Source organism: Taurulus bubalis, assembly GCF_910589615.1.
Source record: "Taurulus bubalis genome assembly, chromosome: 2".
NCBI lineage: Eukaryota > Metazoa > Chordata > Actinopteri > Perciformes > Cottidae > Taurulus > Taurulus bubalis.
This window is the reverse complement of record NC_136590.1, coordinates 44983292-45002480: the sequence shown is the minus strand read 5'-3', so window position 1 is coordinate 45002480 and position 19189 is coordinate 44983292. Positions and strand designations below refer to the sequence as shown.

The 19189-nt window shown below is 44.2% G+C and overlaps 1 protein-coding gene across 1 annotated transcript in view; it reads left to right on the top strand.

Moving 5' to 3' along the window:
• Positions 1–9880: 9880 nt before the first annotated feature.
• LOC306753186 (corticotropin-releasing factor receptor 1-like) overlaps positions 9881–19189 on the top strand; it is a 53441-nt gene continuing 44132 nt past the window's right edge. The window contains exons 1-3 of the mRNA XM_079237045.1: positions 9881–9967; positions 12565–12624; positions 12898–13023. Of these exons, the coding sequence (XP_079093171.1) occupies positions 9946–9967; positions 12565–12624; positions 12898–13023 (208 nt within the window). The 5' untranslated portion in view covers positions 9881–9945. The remainder of the gene's footprint in view (positions 9968–12564; positions 12625–12897; positions 13024–19189) is intronic.

The following is a 19189-nucleotide window of genomic DNA, read 5'->3' as shown; positions in this document are numbered from 1 at the left end:
TATGAGGACGAGAACAAAGCCGCGTTACAAATGAAGCTACTCGTGGTCTTTCAAAGGTCAACGGTGCGTTCAGGCACAATGGGGCCTTTGTGAGGCGACCTTATTAGCATGCGCGGAGCCGTGTCGCGTTGGGAAGGTGCGACTACGTCCAGCCGGCACAAAATCAATACGCCGTCTTCCGAAGGCTCCGCCAATAACTCATCTCGGCTTTCGTCACACAAACCCGGTTCGGGGACCGCCGACTCTGGAAACTGTTCAGCGGAGATGCAGGAGGAAGACGAGGGAGGAAGACGAGGGAGGAAGACGAGGAGGCGTGGGAGGAAGACGAGATGTAGCGATTCGTAAACATGCACATCGTAAACGTACGGCGTGTCGTTCCGCCTCAGTGTACGAGTTCCCTTGTGTGTGTGTGTGTGTGTGTGTGTGTGTGTGTGTGTGTGTGTGTGTGTGTGTGTGTTTCAGGACGCTCTGTGTTTGTTGTTGTTGGGCGAGCTCGTCAGGTGGCGCTCTGAGTGTGACACAGTGCACAGATGTGGCAAAAAATCTAAACAAGTATCAGCATGAGCGCATACACACACACACACACACACACACACACACACACACACACACGCTTCAAGCCGATGCCGTTTTCTAGGTCAGCGTCTCTGAGTGACTTGACAAGTTTTTCCCATCTCAGAAAAAAAGACGTTTGAAGTTGGCTTCAGTAATTGGATGAATTACTTTATGATTACGCAACTTTTCTTGCTGACAATGTACGATGCATTTAGGAAAAGCTGCTTAAAACTAAGTGTTCGCGCTTTCGACCGTATCGCATGGTCTTCCTCAGCTGATTGAGTTCGCTCTGCTGAGCATGGAGACGTTCAAACTACCTGCAGGACTTTCATGACTTTCTAGTCTGTGTCAGTTTAAAATTCCTGGACTTTGGAAATAATTCAAACTCAAGATTCACTTACTCATTTATCTGGAGCTTTCTACCATTACACATGGTTTTCATCAGTCATTTGAATTGTCTCAGTTCTCGTGTTCAAACAACCTGAAGGTCTTGTCGATGTCGACCTAAAAGTTCTTGACTTTGGAGACAATCTCAACTCAAGGTCCTCTTACTCGCTTTTCTTCTGGAGCTTTCAACTGTCAAACTGTGTAGAGCTTTTAACCATATCTGATGGCCTTCATCAACAGATTGAGTTTACTCCTCTGAAATCTAGACAATCAAAGTTGCACATCCAAAAACACCTTTTAGCCATATTTCACTGCCATTGATCTTATTCACCAAGACCTGGTCTTATTCACCAAGATCTGGTCTTATTCACCAAGATCTGGTCTTATTCACCAAGATCTGGTCTTATTCACTAAGATCTGGTCTTATTCACCAAGATCTGGTCTTATTCACCAAGACCTGGTCTTATTCACCAAGACCTGATCTTATTCACCAAGATCTGGTCTTATTCACCAAGATCTGGTCTTATTCACCAAGATCTGGTCTTATTCACCAAGATCTGGTCTTATTCACCAAGATCTGGTCTTATTCACCAAGATCTGGTCTTATTCACCAAGATCTGGTCTTATTCACCAAAATCTGGTCTTATTCTACAAAGACCTGGTCTTATTCTACCCAGATCTTTCCCAGATATCATGATATTCCCTTCAGATTACTCATGAGCTCCTCTTGTGTGTGCCGAGGTCAAAGAGGTCAAAGAGCCCCGTCGGTTGTACGATTCAGTGAAAGTGTCTCCTGCGGTACTTCATGAGGTCACGTTACATCATTAATGGATGCTCACTCATCAGCTGGCGCTCGCAGCTGACCAGGATCATGAAATCATAATCATGAAGAACGGACGCTTCTGGCTGCTCCTCTTCCTCCTCCTCCTCCTCCTCCTCCTCCTCCTCCTCCTGTGATCTATGTTCGGTATCAGAATATAAGATTTATATGTTCACGTGTTTCTTTAAGGGCGCATTAGCTGATCCTTCTCTCTCATTCTACAACTGTGCATCTATCAAAGGTCTCTGCTTGGTTCGTTAGCTGCAGCTTCAAAGGAAAGAAGGTTCTTTAGTCTGTTTTTAAATGTTTGAGGATTGTTTTCATGGTTTATTAATTCATTTGTCTTAAAAGACAATAAATTACCCACCACGAGTTCCAACTGCAGCCCAACAATAACATGTATAATAACAGCGTATGGAAGTGGGTTTTCCTCCTCACGCGACCACAGAGTGGAACATTGGTTTTATTCTGTGGATGAATTAAATGAGCCGACTCCTTATCTCTGTTTTCTACTGACGCCGCAAAATATCAGCAGCTGCAGAACCGCTTGTTGCTGAAAACACTTTCAAGGTTTTTCAGGGACATTTTAAATCTAAATTATTTCATGAACATGAAAGATTTAGAAAACTGATGTATTTGTCTGATGGGATTTCTTTCTTTGATGTAAAATTATATATTTCTGTGCTGTTTTCATAAGTTTGTGTTTTTACGGGTGAAACGTTGTCAGCGTTGCATCTCAATGGGAGTATTTGCTTAAATTAAAGGTTAAAAAAATAAATAAAAATAAACTCGAAGCAAAGAAAAGCAGCAAATCCTCTCACACGAGGAACCAGAACCACAAGATACTTCCTCTTTTCTTGCTATTAAAAAAGTCATTGCTTTTTTTTTAAATGCTTGCAGGAAAAAAATAAATGTTGTCAGTTGATTCCATATTGACTCAAACATGTTTTCCACCACTTAAAAAAACCCCGTTCCTTTCTCTCCGTCAGTGTCTGCAGGTCAGAGTCTTCATGAAGAGAACCAACGGACCTCACGGGGTCCGAGTGCAACACGGCTGCAGCTCTGTCATCGAGCGTGCATCTGGACACACACACACACACACACACACACACACACACACACACACACACACACGTTCGACGCCGTGGAGAGCCGGGGATGTGACATGTCTAGATTGGAGATAAATTGCGTTTCGGATTAGATGGAAGAGGAGGAAGAGGAGGAGGATGAGGAGGCGGAGGAAGAGGAGGAGGAAGAGGAAGGGGGTCATCTGCAGTCTGCTTCACTCCACCAGCTGCAGGAAGAAAACAGGGATTAGAAACCGGCCTCACAGAAAATCCACATGGAGACCAAAACAAATTCCACTAAAGCAGGCATGACACCGGTCAGCTTGATTAAAAGGACGCAGGCGTGTGTGTGTGTGTGTGTGTGTGTGTGTGTGTGTGTGTGTGTGTGTGTGTGTGTGTGTGTGTGTGTAGGAACAGTGTGTCCTAAAGGAGCACTAATAAGCAGTGTGCATGCCTCCTCCTTTTTGCCACTAGTGACACTTCACAAGGCGGCACACTTGGGGGGCAGGGCTGTCATCTTGGATTAAAGGGTCTTCTGAATAATGCTGTTTGCACGTCACTGGGTCTAAAGAAAGCTTCAGCGCAGTGTGCAGAGCGTGCAGTGCACTGGGAGGCTCGCTGGTCTGAATAACAGGAAGTCCCCACGACGACGCAAAACCAAAACCATCTGAAGCTGAAGGGATGGACCGGAATGTGAAGAGTCCAAAACTCAAAGAAATTCCAAAAAACAGCAAATGTGACGATCATATAGATCAATAGACCAAAGTCTAACATTGTATGTGTTGCTAGTGAAGAACCATGAAACAATATCTATAATTCCTCTCCGCTCTACGGAGCGTTTTAGCGTCTTTCAGCTCATTGTTTTGGTTTTGGTTCTCTCGTTGAGTCGTTTTCAGCAGACCGACTCAGTCAGAGACCAGCGCTGAACCTTGTGGCGCTTTTAGCAGCTACAGAGATGTTCAGCACACAAACACACTGTGATGTGCTAATAAGTGACTGTTTGCTGCATGTCAACCTAAAAAGGTGAAGATATGTCAGCGCTGTGCTTCAACTTGTTTCTGCTGCCCCCGTGTGGCCAAAAGAAAAGCAGTTAGTGCTCATTTAAACAGAGAGAAGTCAATAATGAAAGGTGATTTTTCAATACATCTTAATCTTTCTGACACCTTTAAGCATTGTATAAGCTATTATGTGCAATGATGGACCCCATGAGGATCCTCTGTCCACTGATCGGTTGATTGGTTGATTGATTGGTTGATTGATGGAACACATTTCTTTTAAAGAGCATGTTTCATGAACACGTGTGCACGTGTGTGTTCCTAAAGGCCCCGGGGAGATGAACTCTGAGACCATCTGTCAGACGCATCTGTGAACTCAGAGTCTGGCACCGACTCAGTCAGACCGGGTCCGTGTTAAAGGGTTCTAGTCCTGGATCAGCTTCTCCTCAGTAATGCCTTTATTTCCCTAAAATCTACTTTCCTCAAAGCACCGCCGTCTCGATTGCAGCGGGATTACAGATTAGGATCCGGGACAGCGGAGAGCTGTCGTTGCATAATTAACTCCGAGGTCTCCTCTCCGGGTTGAAGTGGCACAAAGTGGGCGGCGCTGAACGCACCACGGCGGCTCCGCGCGGGATGAGGAGCGAGGAAGAGGAGGAGGAGGAGGAGGAACACGACGGCGTAACCTGCGGAGCAGCGCGTGCCAGCAAAGGGAGTTCTTCGTGTTGGTCCGGCCCCAGCAGCGGGGAGCGGTGCGGCAGAGTCCTGACGCTGCGCGCGGCGCTCCACGCTGGATCCTGTTTCCAGTCCGCGTAACGCAAAGTGACGCAGCGAGCTGAGCGCAGAGAGAAGCCTGGAGGAGAGGAGAGGACACCTGGAGGGATCCTCCTCACGCACCGGACTATGACACCTCTGAGGGACACGCGCCTCGCGCTCTGGTGACATCTAAGCATCTTCATCTTCTTTTTTTTCCTTTTTGGACACCGTCAAGAAGCTGTGCGACTTTTTTCTTTATTTTTGAGTGAGTCTCTGTGGATAAACGGAGTCCCAAGGAGACGTGACCACTATGTGAAACATAAAAGGTGGAAATGCGTCGCAAAGGCTTCTGTCTGCTCGAGGTGAGTTCTCTTCTTTCTGTTTCTGGACCCTCGCATCCGGGTTTGGACATTTACATTACACTATCTTTAAAAACTCTCTTATTGAAGTGTAATATTGATGCGAGGGGATGTGACACATGTCCTCATCCAGATGCCACTTCTGGATATCGTCTCTCGCAGCTAGTAAAAAGAAAAAAGATGATCCATTAAATGGACTGAAAGCTCTGGCAGTGATCCAGACTTTTTTTCCTCCCAGTATTTTCTTTAACAACAATCTGCCTCATATTATCACGTTAGCGCCGCTGCGTGTTTACGCGCGCGCACTGGAACACGAGCCCGGGGTTCGGGTTCAGATGGCATGAGAAAAGGATCCCCGGGGACACGAACCCTCCCTGGTTCCCTTTATTGTTGGGACTGGAGCACAGATGCTGATGCTGAGAAGAAGAAAAACTCGGATTTGGGACACTGGAGATTTAAAGTGTTAATGCACTCCTCTCACTTCCGGTTCTCAGTGTTCTGAATCCCAGAAAGAAAAAAGTCCAATTAACATTCTCAACTCTCGAAAGCTTCCCCGAGATGAGATGAGTCACGAGCGGCTGCTGATGCTTCTGGTGAATCACTGCGCGGGGATGTGAACCCTGAAAGGAAACCTGCTGGTGCTATTCGCGTCTATTGTTGGGTTAGACTCAGAGTAACGGAGTACTTGTTCTCTTCACTGAGGTACTTATGATGGAAGTATTACTCGAACATGAAACTCATAGTTGATTGATGACGTTCAGACAATTATCTAATCTTGTTCAATCATGCAAACGAGTCGTTATTATAATAAATATATGCTCAACAGTCATGGAGTCCAGGTTCAAAATGACTGTTTCACTGTGTGGATATTATCAGAGTCAAAGTTTCATATGGAGAGAACTTTTAATATCTGGTTGTTTCAGTCCATAAATCAGAAAATACTGTCAACAGATCAATTTCCTCCATGTTTTTATTAATAAATGTGTATAAATGAGGCTCTGCATGCCGTGAGAACAAACATCCCTGTGTAGAAAGCTCCAGAATATGTTTATGAATGAAAGAGAAATGGAGAAACCTGCAGACGCTTAGAGGCAAAGTAATACAATAAACATCTAAATGTGCATTTTGGATGTTTTCTCTGCAGAAGACTCTAAACTGACCAGTGCATGAAAACTACTATGTGTTCAGATACTTCTCCTGAGTTTATCAGTGCTGTAGAAAGAAGTACTCAGTGTGCAAATACTCTTGTCATGCATTCAAATATTTACTTGAGTCGAAAATATTTAGGCATCAAAATACACCTCGTAACACTGAATCAGTAAGACCGTTATGGTCAGATAAATGCAGTAAAATGAAATGTAGAAGTAGACGTTTAAAGCAGTATTACATAGAAATACTCAAGTGAAGTATAAGCACCTTTTAAAATATGCTTAAATATTGTATTTTTTCCTTCACTGCATGTATCGTGTTACATTTTTGCAGATTGCTTTTCATGCAAAACATGATCAGATTATAAATGGTGATAAATCGTTCAGTGAGATGAAATCTCCCTTTTATTAAATCACAGAGAAGTTCAGCCCGGCGTGTAGCTTTAACGCTTTAACGCTTTAACAAGGAGATAAATCATCTTCTTGCTCCTGAGTGTTTGCTTTGCGTCTGCTGTGACATTCTGTGGTGAACACACTCCTCAGGCCGGCTGCTGGTTGGCTGCGACAAATATTAAAAGGCAACAATATGCAGCTTTATGTCTTTAAGCTGCTTCACCGGTTCTCAGCTGCTCTGGGAGTTGTGTCATGAAGGAGGAAAAGAAACGTGATTACGTCCATAGGTTTAAGTCTCTCTGACGGGAACTGAACATCGTGGAGGAAACACAATATTTGAATCCTATGACATTATGTCTTTATGGTTGTGTATCACGGATCCCGTGCCGCTTCAGGCGGTCCACGGTCACGTTTGTGCTGATTCTGCTCGTCCTGAAGTCTAAACGCAATCCTTTTACTTTGTTATAGTCGTCTATTCTGGTTATCTGCTTAAAAATACACAGTTCAAATGATTAGGAAACAATAGATTAGTCGCTTAATTACATATTAAAAGCCTCAGAGAGCTGACGGGAGGAAGTTACACACTTAGAAACAGAACAGACATAGAATAGAAACAATAGATATTCCCATTTAAATCAACATTTCCATGTGAAGCGTTGGAGAGGGACGACTTCCACATGAGCTGACCGGACCTGAGGGAAGTTTAACGCTCTAATGCTCTAACGCTTTAACACTTTAACGTGTTAACGCTTTAGCGTTTTAGCGCTTTAGCGCTTTAACGCGACCTTGCAACGTGCCATCCGGCTCATTTTCGGTCACCAGCGTAGCGTTAAAGCTTTCCTCCGCTTCAGAGAAGGACAAGCTAATGCTACCGAGCTAACAAGCTATTGCTACCGAGCTAACTAGCTAATTCTTCCGAGCTAACTAGCTCTGCGACCCTTCGGACGATCCCCATTTTCTTTTGTACGACTAAACGACCGCGGACAACGGTTCAATGAGCTTTACTCCAATGCTATGTCCACGTTAGCTCCCCTCATGCGGCGTCACTACGATGCTATGTCCACGTTAGCTCCCCTCATGCGGTGTCACTACGATGCTATGTCCACGTTAGCTCCCCTCATGCGGCGTCACTACGATGCTATGTCCACGTTAGCTCCCTTCATGTGGCGTCACTACGATGCTATGTCCACGTTAGCTCCCCTCGTGCGGCGTCACTACGATGCTATGTCCACGTTAGCTCCCCTCATGCGGCGTCACTACGATGCTATGTCCACGTTAGCTCCCCTCATGCGGCGTCACTACGATGCTATGTCCACGTTAGCTCCCTCATGCGGCGTCACTACGATGCTATGTCCATGTTAGCTCCCCTCATGCGGCGTCACTACGATGCTATGTCCACGTTAGCTCCCTTCATGTGGCGTCACTACGATGCTATGTCCACGTTAGCTCCCCTCGTGCGGCGTCACTACGATGCTATGTCCACGTTAGCTCCCCTCATGCGGCGTCACTACGATGCTATGTCCACGTTAGCTCCCCTCATGCGGCGTCACTACGATGCAATGTCCACGTTAGCTCCCTCATGCGGCGTCACTACGATGCTATGTCCACGTTAGCTCCCCTCATGCGGCGTCACTACGATGCTATGTCCACGTTAGCTCCCCTCATGCGGCGTCACTACGATGCAATGTCCACGTTAGCTCCCTCATGCGGCGTCACTACGATGCTATGTCCATGTTAGCTCCCCTCATGCGGCCTCAGAGTCTGCTGACCTCCAGAGCGCTTTCACTGAATATTGTCCGATAGCGACCAGGGCGGTGCTTTATTTCACACCACGGAGGTAAAGCTGTGTCACGCGAGGCCAAAACCAACACTATTAGTTCTGTAGCACGTTGTTCATGTAAAGATGCTAACACAGAAGAAGATACATGTGAAAGAAATAAGATATCATGAAAACATTTAGTTTACTACGACACATCAGAAAGAAAGGATCTGTCACACGTAGTCGTGTTTAAATGGAGAGACGCCCCGCTGATTAAGTGCAGGCTGGTTCCCCGCTGGCTGTCAGTCACGTTGTCGCGCTGTAATTATGTGGGAGTAGCAGGAGGAGGAGGAAGAGGAGGAAGAGGAGGAGGAGGAAGAGGAGGAGCAGCAGGAGCACAGCAGGTGACGGACTCTGATACCTGGCCAAGACTCAGTGAGCGTGAAGCGGCCAAGCAGCTCAAACATCTGCTGCAGGAACAGTTTGCATGACGTGACACACACACACACACACACACACACACACACACACACACACACACACACACACTGCTGTTGCCATCAGCTCCCAATGTCCTTTTAACACATTCAATGACACACATATACAAATATACAATAATTCAAATTATTCCTTATTGTATAATAACCTGACACTCAGTGTTTCATGAGCAGTTTAAATCTCCATAGTGTCTTCACAGGGAGTCGAGATGACCTCACATTTATATCACAGTCGATTTAGAGGGGTTTTTGCGGTGATGTATTTAAAGGGATACTCCCCTCAAAACACGACTTGTGTCCCTCGTCCTCGTGTGTGCGTGTGCTAAAACCAAAACACGCGTGTCTTCATCAACATCCATGTCGTGCCTAAACGTGACGGAACCGCCATGTTTCTACAGGAGCCCAGAGCGGACAAACCCAAACCCCCGAGCTCGCAGGGAGCCACCCAGGAGGCCACCGTAGCTCTCTGACCCGCCCGTGACACCCGAAAAAGGGGGAGGAGTGAGGCGGTTGCTGTGGGTGGCGCCCTGCGGCGTCCGCGGGTTCCGTTACTCGAGGACATCCGCAGCGACATGCGGGGTCAGCGGGAGAAAGGCCAGGCGGAGAAACACAAACTAGACCGGCGTCCACGCGGCACGAGAGGAACATGCGGCACGAGACATGCGGCACGAGACATCCGGCGCGGCGGCAGCATGAACTGTGTCACGTGACACAACATGTGACACGAGCAGGTTCTCACCTTGTGTCGTCAGCGGCAAAGCAGCAGACGCTCCGTTACGGCAAAACACAAGCTGTCACGTATGTCACATGAGACCCAGCAGACACATGCACATAACCCTCTGAATTATGAAACAATATTTAATGCCCAACCCTTTGCACACATGTGACGTCTGCAACCATGAATTAAAGTGGCTTCAGCACTGCAGCCCCTCCAGGAAGGCAAATAACTGCTTGACCTCAATGTTTTATTGTATCTGTAAAGTCCAGTAAAAAGGAAAGAGTGTTGACAGGAGGAGGGGCGCTCTACAAATTAGTGGAGAGAAGTTGTTTAATGCATCATCATCATCGTCGTCTGCTCAAAGGCGCCGCGGGTCTTTCAGTTGGATTCCACGTTTGATCCGTGGTTCTCTTCTCCTCTTCCAGGTGTGGTTCATCGTCAGCCTCCTGCCTGCCGGCTCTCTGGCAGACCTGACGTGTGAAGCTCTGCTCATGCTGTCGGGAAATGTCTCACGTAAGTCTCTTCAGTCGCTCACGCACACACACACACACACACACACACACGCACACACACACACACAGGATTGATCGTCTTGTTATTTGCCTCCAGGGTTTAATGCTGATGAAGATGAGGTCCATGATAACAATGTGCTGTGTTATTAAGCTGTCACATTTCTCAGAGATGACTCGGCACGATGTTAAATGTTAAATGTCATGTTCGGCTCCAGCTCATGTCAATGAAATGTCAAAGATCAAGATTATAAAACAAAAAGGCCCAGAACCCCTGGAAAATATTTTGAAAATATTCTGTTTGCAATAATAATATAAAACTCCCCGTTGCTGTGTCTACGGAGTATAGAGCAAAAATGTAAGTCACTTTGGATAAAAGCGTCAGCTAAATGAAATAAATAAAAAAGAAAGCAACAACTTCTCACAGAGGAGTTGTTCAGCTGTGAAGAAGCCGATAAATGAACTCAGTCAACAGAAAAGTTTCTGCAAACCACAGGATACGCTCGATGTCGACGTTTTGGAATTTGTAAGTCTCATAGGTGCTTTTTAAAATTAGCCTCGTATCACTAAAGTAACGCACACTGCAGTAACACACACGTCACAATGCCACATGGTTAACGCCGTGCAACGGGTTCAGCAACAAAACTACTGTTAAAAACACGGTTACTGTTAAAATAATAATGTAACAACGTCACATGACAACTCAACAATGCAATGTAACAACACAATGCAACAATACAACAGCACAACACAACGTAACAATACAACATAACAACAACGTAACATAACGCAACATAACACATCGTAACAACACAACGTAATAATGCAACGTAACACAACACATCGTAACAATACAATGTAACACAACACATCGTAACAATACAACGTAACACAACACATCGTAACAATATGTAACAATGTAACGGCCGTCATGACAACCACCCTGAGCAGAACGTAACCCGCCAACCAATGTTCCCTCTAATTTTTTTCAGCACTGAGCAAAACATTTTTTTTCTGAGCGCAGATTTCAGCACTGTGAGCAATTCTCAACCACACCTGCCGAAAATGACCACAAGCCTGGTTAGCCATAGGGGATTCTAAGAGATGACAGCAAATGCATCAATATGTATACAAGGTTGATATTTATTCAATATCCTTTATAATGGCTGGACTTTGGGAACATTTTAATGATGGTGTTTTACCAGTCAGTTTAGTTGAACTTAAAGGATCTTTGTTGAACTTCAATAAGGGGAGGTTATGACTGGTTCACTGGTTATGACTGATAATTATATATATATATATATATATATATATATATATATATATATATATATATATATATATATATATATATATATATATATATATAAATATAAAAGTATCAAAGGTGTTTAGTCATTTCTCAGCAGGTACAACATTTAAGTGGAACTGCATTGAAAGAAAAATGCTAATGAAGTGCTTAACAATAATTATAGGCCTATTACATTGACATGGTGTCATTTTTCCTAAAGGTAGCCTATATAAACAATTTTATAACTTCATATTCTTCATATTTAAATACGTCTGAAAGTTTCATCCTACCTGTGTCAGTTTGGACTATTTCATCTAGCCACTCATGTTGAACGTTAGGCAGACCTTTTTCTGGGGCGCCTGCTCTGCTTTCTTTTCACCATGGAGGCCTATAGCTGCTGGAGCAGGGCCCGCCAAGAGGAGCCTAAACAGCGCCGGCCCGAGCTCATGTGGCGCTCTGGGCGAGCTTCACTCCTGGCGCCCGGAGGAGGGCAGTGGGGGTGGGGGGTGCTAACGGAGGCAGAGCGCTAGCTGAGGTACAGAGAGCGCATGTCGAGAAACGGGACGCTGATTGGCCAAGAAGACTCGACACGTCACATCAAAGATCTTATTATTGCGGAGATGGCTCACTCCTATCTCAGAAACACTGGCGCAAAAAATATTTTTAACCCCTGAAAAAAAAACGTTTGTACGGTCTGAAAAATCTATTGCGCGGCCACTTCGACTGGCCGCGCAGGCCAGAGGGAACACTGCCGCCAACCTTAGAGGGAACACTGCCGCCAACCTTCCCCACAGTTGCTGCCCAACATTGATCTTAAAATAAAGTTTAGGAGTGACGCTGTTAAATGTTGTCTAGTTGTTGAAGTTGGTTGAGGTTCACAACAGACAAAGTCTTTTGTCAATAAAACTGAAATATTCGTTAAATTGACAAGCATATTCCTTGTGGGCACCATTTATCTTTCTTTCATTATTTTTTTTTCTCACCACAAAAAACCCTTGCTTTAAGAAAATCCGTTAGACTGAAGTGTCAACTCTGCCCTCGCAGAACATCCTTATTCCTGGATCTTTAAAAAAATAATCTAAATCTTCTTGAGTTATTGCAGAAATAATAGCCTTACCCCCGGGGCGCGTCTACATTCATATTTGCTGCGAGCGTCCCATTATTGCCGGAGGAAAGGTCTGTCACCAGTGTTTACCGTTGCCCTTTGACGCCGTTAAGCTGAATGTAATGAGATTTCCATAGCCCATCTTCTGCAGTGTGCAAACACAGATTGAGGTTATTGACGGATGTCTTTCCCTCTGGATTTGCAGTACAGTCGCTGGCCTCCTCCTGGAACCAAACCCTGAGCAACGCCACGGGCCAGTGGAGCGGTGAGTCCTACAATGTGTGAAACCGATTCAATGCAAAAACTACAAAGCAGAGCTTCTCGTGGGATACCCCGGGAGAGAAACCAGTGAGATCTGCACTCAGATTATAGACGGCAAACATCAAAGACAATGCTGGAAATAGATTCGGAGACAACACTCAGGAGTGATCATTAACTCCCGTGCACCAAAACGCATTGTTCCAACCGCACGCTGTAATGCCAGCGCCGTTGGAGCGTTGTCAGAATTGTGTCTGACTCGCTGTCCTTCTCGCCGCAGGCTCGGGACTCTACTGCGACACCTCCATCGACGGCATCGGCACCTGCTGGCCCAGGAGCAGCACCGGCCAGATGGTGTCGCGGCCCTGTCCGGAGATGTTCTACGGCGTCAGATACAACACCACCAGTAAGTCCGCCCTGTCAGGCTCCTGCAGCTGAGCAAGAAACAATAGAGTACAAAAAGACTGATTTAATTTGATTTCACCCTCCATCCCTCCCTCCCCTCGCTCGTCTTCCCCCTGGGCAGAATCCTGTTTATGTAATTGCGTACACAAAAATAAATTAGCATGAGCATACAAATTAGCGAGAGAAAAGTGTAGAAAAGACAACGCGAGTACACAAAGTAGGACTGCTGCAGATAATACGGCGGAGAGGAAGAAGAAAGGAGCGCCCGCTGTGAGGAGTGTTGTGTCGGGGCTTAAATGGGAAGAGGAAGATGGGATGATGTTACAAAATGAGGTGTAAACCGCTGCTGCCTAAGTCTGTTAAAACAATCAAAGCGGGACATGAATAAACGGATGTTTGTTTAAAAATGTTTCACTACCAGTCAGTACTCGTAACACTTGATCTGAGCCAAAGAGACAAACTATGGGACCCGTTTCGACATGCCGGGTTTCTGTCGAAGTTTCAGAGTTCAGATATTTGGCGGTGGAAGTGGTTTATACTTCTGCTCTGGTGTCAAACTCTCTCTGAACTCCTCTGCACCACAGTTTCTGAACTCTTCAAAGTACAACTGGAAGTTAATTGCTGCAGCGAACAGATCTGCTCGGTGAATTACTGGCGTTCTCTCCTGAGGAGGAATCTGTTCTCAAATGTTTTCTTCTTTGTTTCCCCACATCTCAACAGCTGTTGAGCATGGATTGTCCTGACATTTTGTTCAGACAATCATGGTCCCCAGAGGAAGAATCCTACTGACTTTGGGGATCAAATTACTTTTCATTTAGTTCCATGATCACATATAAATTTGGTTTACGACAACACACAGGGGGCGAACCTCCGGTTCTGACGAGTGACGAGTGAAGATGCATTCTCTCTAATGTCCATCAGGGGATGACTCCTCTGGTTGTATAGAAGTATATGTTGCATGTGTTAAAGCTGCATTCTCTCTACTGACCACCAGGGGGCGACTCCTCTGGTTGTATAGAAGCCTATGCTTCATCTGTTAAAGCTGCATTCTCTCTAATGTCCATCAGTGGGTGACTCTTCTGGTTGTATAGAAGTCTATGCTTCGTGTTTTAAAGCTGCATTCTCTCTACTGACCACCAGGGGTTGACTCCTTTGGTTGTATAGAAGTCTATGCTTCATGTGTTAAAGCTGCATTCTCTCTGTAAATATAACGACATCACTAACAGCCTCGGCTGTGGTTTGTGTTTACTCTTCCACACAGTGAGGCATGAAGATTATGTATCAAACATTGGTATCAGATGAATAAACCCAGGTATTGATATCAAGATAAGATAAAACGTGATACAACAAACACAGTAAACAGAATTCAGTACATTTAGGAGATGAACGCTCACGTGTTTCTTGGTCATTTAAAGGGTGAAACCCCCACAGGACCCTGAGGGAAGAGAGAGAGAGAGAGAGAGAGAGAGAGAGAGAGAGAGAGAGAGAGAGAGAGAGAGAGAGAGAGAGAGAGAGAGACGGGGATATAATTCAGCTCACCAGTAATTTGACACTGCAAGGTTCAGGATTAACGTAATCTCCATTCAAGCGCAGCCTAAAAGCCTAAAAGAGACCTCCCATCAGCTGACTCCAGCAGGTCAACACTGGAGAGAAAAGGTGTTTACGTTATGAGATTCAGGCCCGAATCCTTCCTGAGCGCTGGAATCCCCCATGATATCATCCCCAAATGAAGCTTTGACTCCAAGGTGTATTTTTAGTCAGCGTTTATTATTCATCCTTATTGAATATTTCATATTTTTCACCGATGAGGTCAGAGGAGCGCTTATTGAAGATGTTTGCCGTCGCTTCAGTCGCTAAAAGCCACATTGTCAAAGGTATAAAAACACGGTGAGCTCACTGAGTTCTCTTCAGAGTTTTTTTATTCACCACTTGGAGCTGAAAGCAGCCGCTTGTTCGCATTAAGTTACGCTGAGGACAAAGCTGCTCACAACAATAACAATATACGCCACAAATGGGTCGGATGGAGCTTGGTGGAGGAGCTGATGGGTGGAAACACGTGTGTTTTTATGTACCATTTAAAATATGTTCATTAACTACAGCTGTGGGATACATGGAGTGCAGTAAAATGTGCAATACTTCACTTTGAAATGTAGAATAAAGTGGCAAACAATGAAAACATTACAGTACTTAAACGTAAACGTATGTTCCTCGACGTTCTTTTTAACCAGCAGCACATGTGGGATATTATCCGTCTTTATAGGAAAACCTTTTTCAGGTTTTTTATTGCGGTTTAGACGTTGCATGTCTCACGGAGGTGTTGAAAAGCCTGTAAAATTCCCCAAAAATTGCTTCACAAGACAAAACAGTGCAGCCACAGAATGTGCAGAAGCAGAGCGAGCGGTTATTCTGCGCTCCATCTCACTGGTGACTTATTCTCCGCCACCAGAGGACGAGGTTGCCATCAATCCCCCCTGTTCCTGTACGCTGCCGGTGTAAACAGCTGATCCACTTCATCTAGCTTCAAGCTTTGTTTTATTATTACACAAACCCTCTTTTATTAGACGACACCGCTCCGAAAGACCACAGTCAATACGTTCAGATGAAAAGGAAGGCCATATCTATATATATATATATATATATATATATATATATATATATATATATATATATATATATATATATATATATATATTTTAAATGGAGAATATAAAACGAGAATATGGAAAGACAAAAAAAAGAGCTCAGTGCTACTCTGAGTAATGTATCGGAAGACAGAGGAGGCAGTAGTAGTAGTAGTAGTAGTACTAGCATTAGTAGTAGTAGTAGTAGTAGTAGTAGTAGTAGTAGCAGTACTAGTAGTAGTAGTAGTAGTAGTAGTAGTAGTAGTAGTAGCAGTACTAGCAGTAGTAGTAGTAGTAGTAGTAGTAGTAGTAGCAGTACTAGCAGTAGTAGTAGTAGTAGTAGTAGTAGTAGGCAAGGCAAGTTTATTTGTATAGCACATTTCAACAACAAGGCGATTCAAAGTGCTTCCCATAAAAGCATTAAAACATAATGCAGAACAAAACAAGATTTAAAAACAATTAAGAACATTCATTAAAACATTAAAAACAGCCAAAAAGCAAAAAATATAATAAAATGCAGTAGTGAGATGCAGAAATTAATTAATATCCTTGAATCTGGTTCAATTAAAGACAACAGCAAACAGAAAAGTATTCTTTCTGGATCTATTTAGGGAGCTGAGGGTCTCTGAGGGTCTTTCAGGAACCTTGTTCCAGATATGAGGAGCAGAAAAGCTGACGCTGCTTCTCCGTGTTTAGTTCTGACTCTTGGAACAGAAAGTAGACCAGTCCCAGACCACCTGAGGGGTTGGATGGTTCATAAGGTAGACCAGTCCCAGACCACCTGAGGGGTTGGATGGTTCATAAGGTAGACCAGTCCCAGACCACTTGAGGGGTCAGATGGGTCATAAGGTAGACCAGTCCCAGACCACTTGAGGGGTCAGATGGGTCATAAGGTAGACCAGTCCCAGACCACCTGAGGGGTCAGATGGTTCATAAGGTAGACCAGTCCCAGACCACCTGAGGGGTCAGATGGTTCATAAGGTAGACCAGTCCCAGACCACCTGAGGGGTCAGATGGTTCATAAGGTAGACCAGTCCCAGACCACCTGAGGGGTCAGATGGGTCATAAGGTAGACCAGTCCCAGACCACCTGAGGGGTCAGATGGTTCATAAGTTAGACCAGTCCCAGACCACCTGAGGGGTCAGATGGGTCATAAGGTAGACCAGTCCCAGACCACCTGAGGGGTCAGATGGTTCATAAGTTAGACCAGTCCCAGACCACCTGAGGGGTCAGGATGGGTCATAAGGTAGACCAGTCCCAGACCACTTCAGGGGTCAGATGGTTCATAAGTTAGACCAGTCCCAGACCACCTGAGGGGTCAGATGGGTCATAAGGTAGACCAGTCCCAGACCACCTGAGGGGTCAGATGGGTCATAAGGTATTACACATGTATTTATGCCCTAAACCATTCAGTGCTTTATAAACCAGCAGGATTTTAAAGTCAATTCTTTGTTGGACAGGAAACCAGAGCAAAGACCTCAGAACTTGAGTGATGTGATCCACTTTCCTGGTCTTAGTGAGGACTCAAGCTTTTTACGGAGGCCTGTGAACACACCGTTAAAGTAGTAAAGTCTACTAAAGATAAATACATGGACAGGTTTCTCCAAATCCTGTTGAGACATAAGTCCTCTAACTATTGATATATTCTTCAGGTGATGGTAGGCTGATTTTGTAGTTGTCTTGATATGGCTGTTCAGGTTGAGGTCTGAATCCATAACTACACCTAGATTTCTGGCTTGGTTTGAGGTTTTTAACATCAGTGATTGAAGCTGAGCGCTGACTTTCAATCATGCATCCTTGGGACCCAAAACAATGACTTCTGTTTATCTTGATTTAATTGAAGAAAAGTCTGGCACATCCAGTTGTTGATTTATTCAATGAATTTAGCCACCCCTTGTATGGGACTATAGTCCCCCGGTGATATAGTTATGTTACACAGCTCTTGTATGGGACTATAGTCCCCTGGTGCTATAGTTATGTTACACAGCTCTTGTATGGGACTATAGTCCCCTGGTGATATAGTTATGTAGAGTTGTGTGTCATCTGCATAATTATGATAACAGACTTTGTTGTTTTTCATAACCTGAGCCAGTGGAAGCATTTAGATGTTGAACAGAAGAGGCCCCAGTATTGAGCCTTGGGGAACACCACATGTCATCCTAGTCAGCTCTGATGTGTACTTAGCTACCGACACAAAGTATTGTCGGTCCTTCAAGTAGTAACACTAAGACTGAAGTTTTGCCACTGTCCGTGTTTAAGTGGATGTCGTTGAAAACCTTAACAAGAGCAGTTTCAGTACTGTGGTGCTGACGAAAGACGGACTGGAAGACATCAAAACATTCAGCCAAGAAGTTGTTCAGCTTTTGAAAAAACACTTTTTCCATTATTTTACTTAAAATGGGAGGTTTGATATTGGCCTATAATTTTTCCGGGGTCTAAACTAGCCTTCTTTAGGAGTGGTTTAATAACTGCAGTTTTTAGTAGCAGTAGTAGTAGCAGTAACAGTGGCAGTAGCAGTAGCAGTAGTAGTAGTAGCAGTAGCAGTAACAGTAGCAGTAACAGCAGCAGTAGCAGTATTAGTAGTAGCAGTAGCAGTAGTAGTAGTAGTAGTAGCAGTAGTAGTAGCAGTAGTAGCAGTAACAGTAGCAGCAGTAGTAGTAGTAGTAGTAGTAATTTAAGTGGTATTAGAACAGTAATACGTGGCTTTAGAGGAAGGCGAGGCCGTAGCGGGTCGACCTCAGTGGATGAAGCGTCTCCTCGCGTCCAGAGGGAGATTAGAGCAGAGCTCACGTCCACGAGGGCAAAGGTCAGATTCCCTTTTCGGTTTGAGTTGTTGGAGCAGAATAAAGATCTGAGACGTGTTTCAGCTGCAGATCAACTCTGAACCCAAAAGAGTAACGCATGAGGAGGTTTATAGAGAAGTACAACCAATTACAAAGAAGAAGAGGAAGAAGAAGAAAAAGAAGAAGAAGAACTTTATTCAGCTGATCGTAAATAGCAGATTATTAAAGAATAAAACTTTAACATTGACATAATTACCATTATTACTAATACATTAACATAATACCATTATTACTAATACATTAACACTATTACTAATACATTTACATTATTAACATTATTAAAAGAAAAAGCAGAAAATCTAGAACCATTAAATTATTTTAAATATAAATGTCATATTATCAAAATTCTTGCCTTTACATTTTTGATCAATATATTAATTTTTCAATAATTTCAGCTGTACTTGTATAATTGGGGAGTGTAATGTTGACACAACATATTTGTTAACTAAAATAAATGTATTGTGTGCAGAAATCTTAATTTATAGCACAACTAAAGTTTTTTTTATGTATTTAATAGGGACCAAGCACATTAATGAATCAGTATAAAATACTAGATGTAAACACACATTACAGGAGACAACAGATACAAATATAGTACGACAAGTCAAGTTGATCACAGTGGAAGGTCCCGGAATGAGTACATGAGTAAATACTTAGTTTAATTCCAGCGCTGCAGCTTTGAGCCTCAGTCTTTGTGACTGAT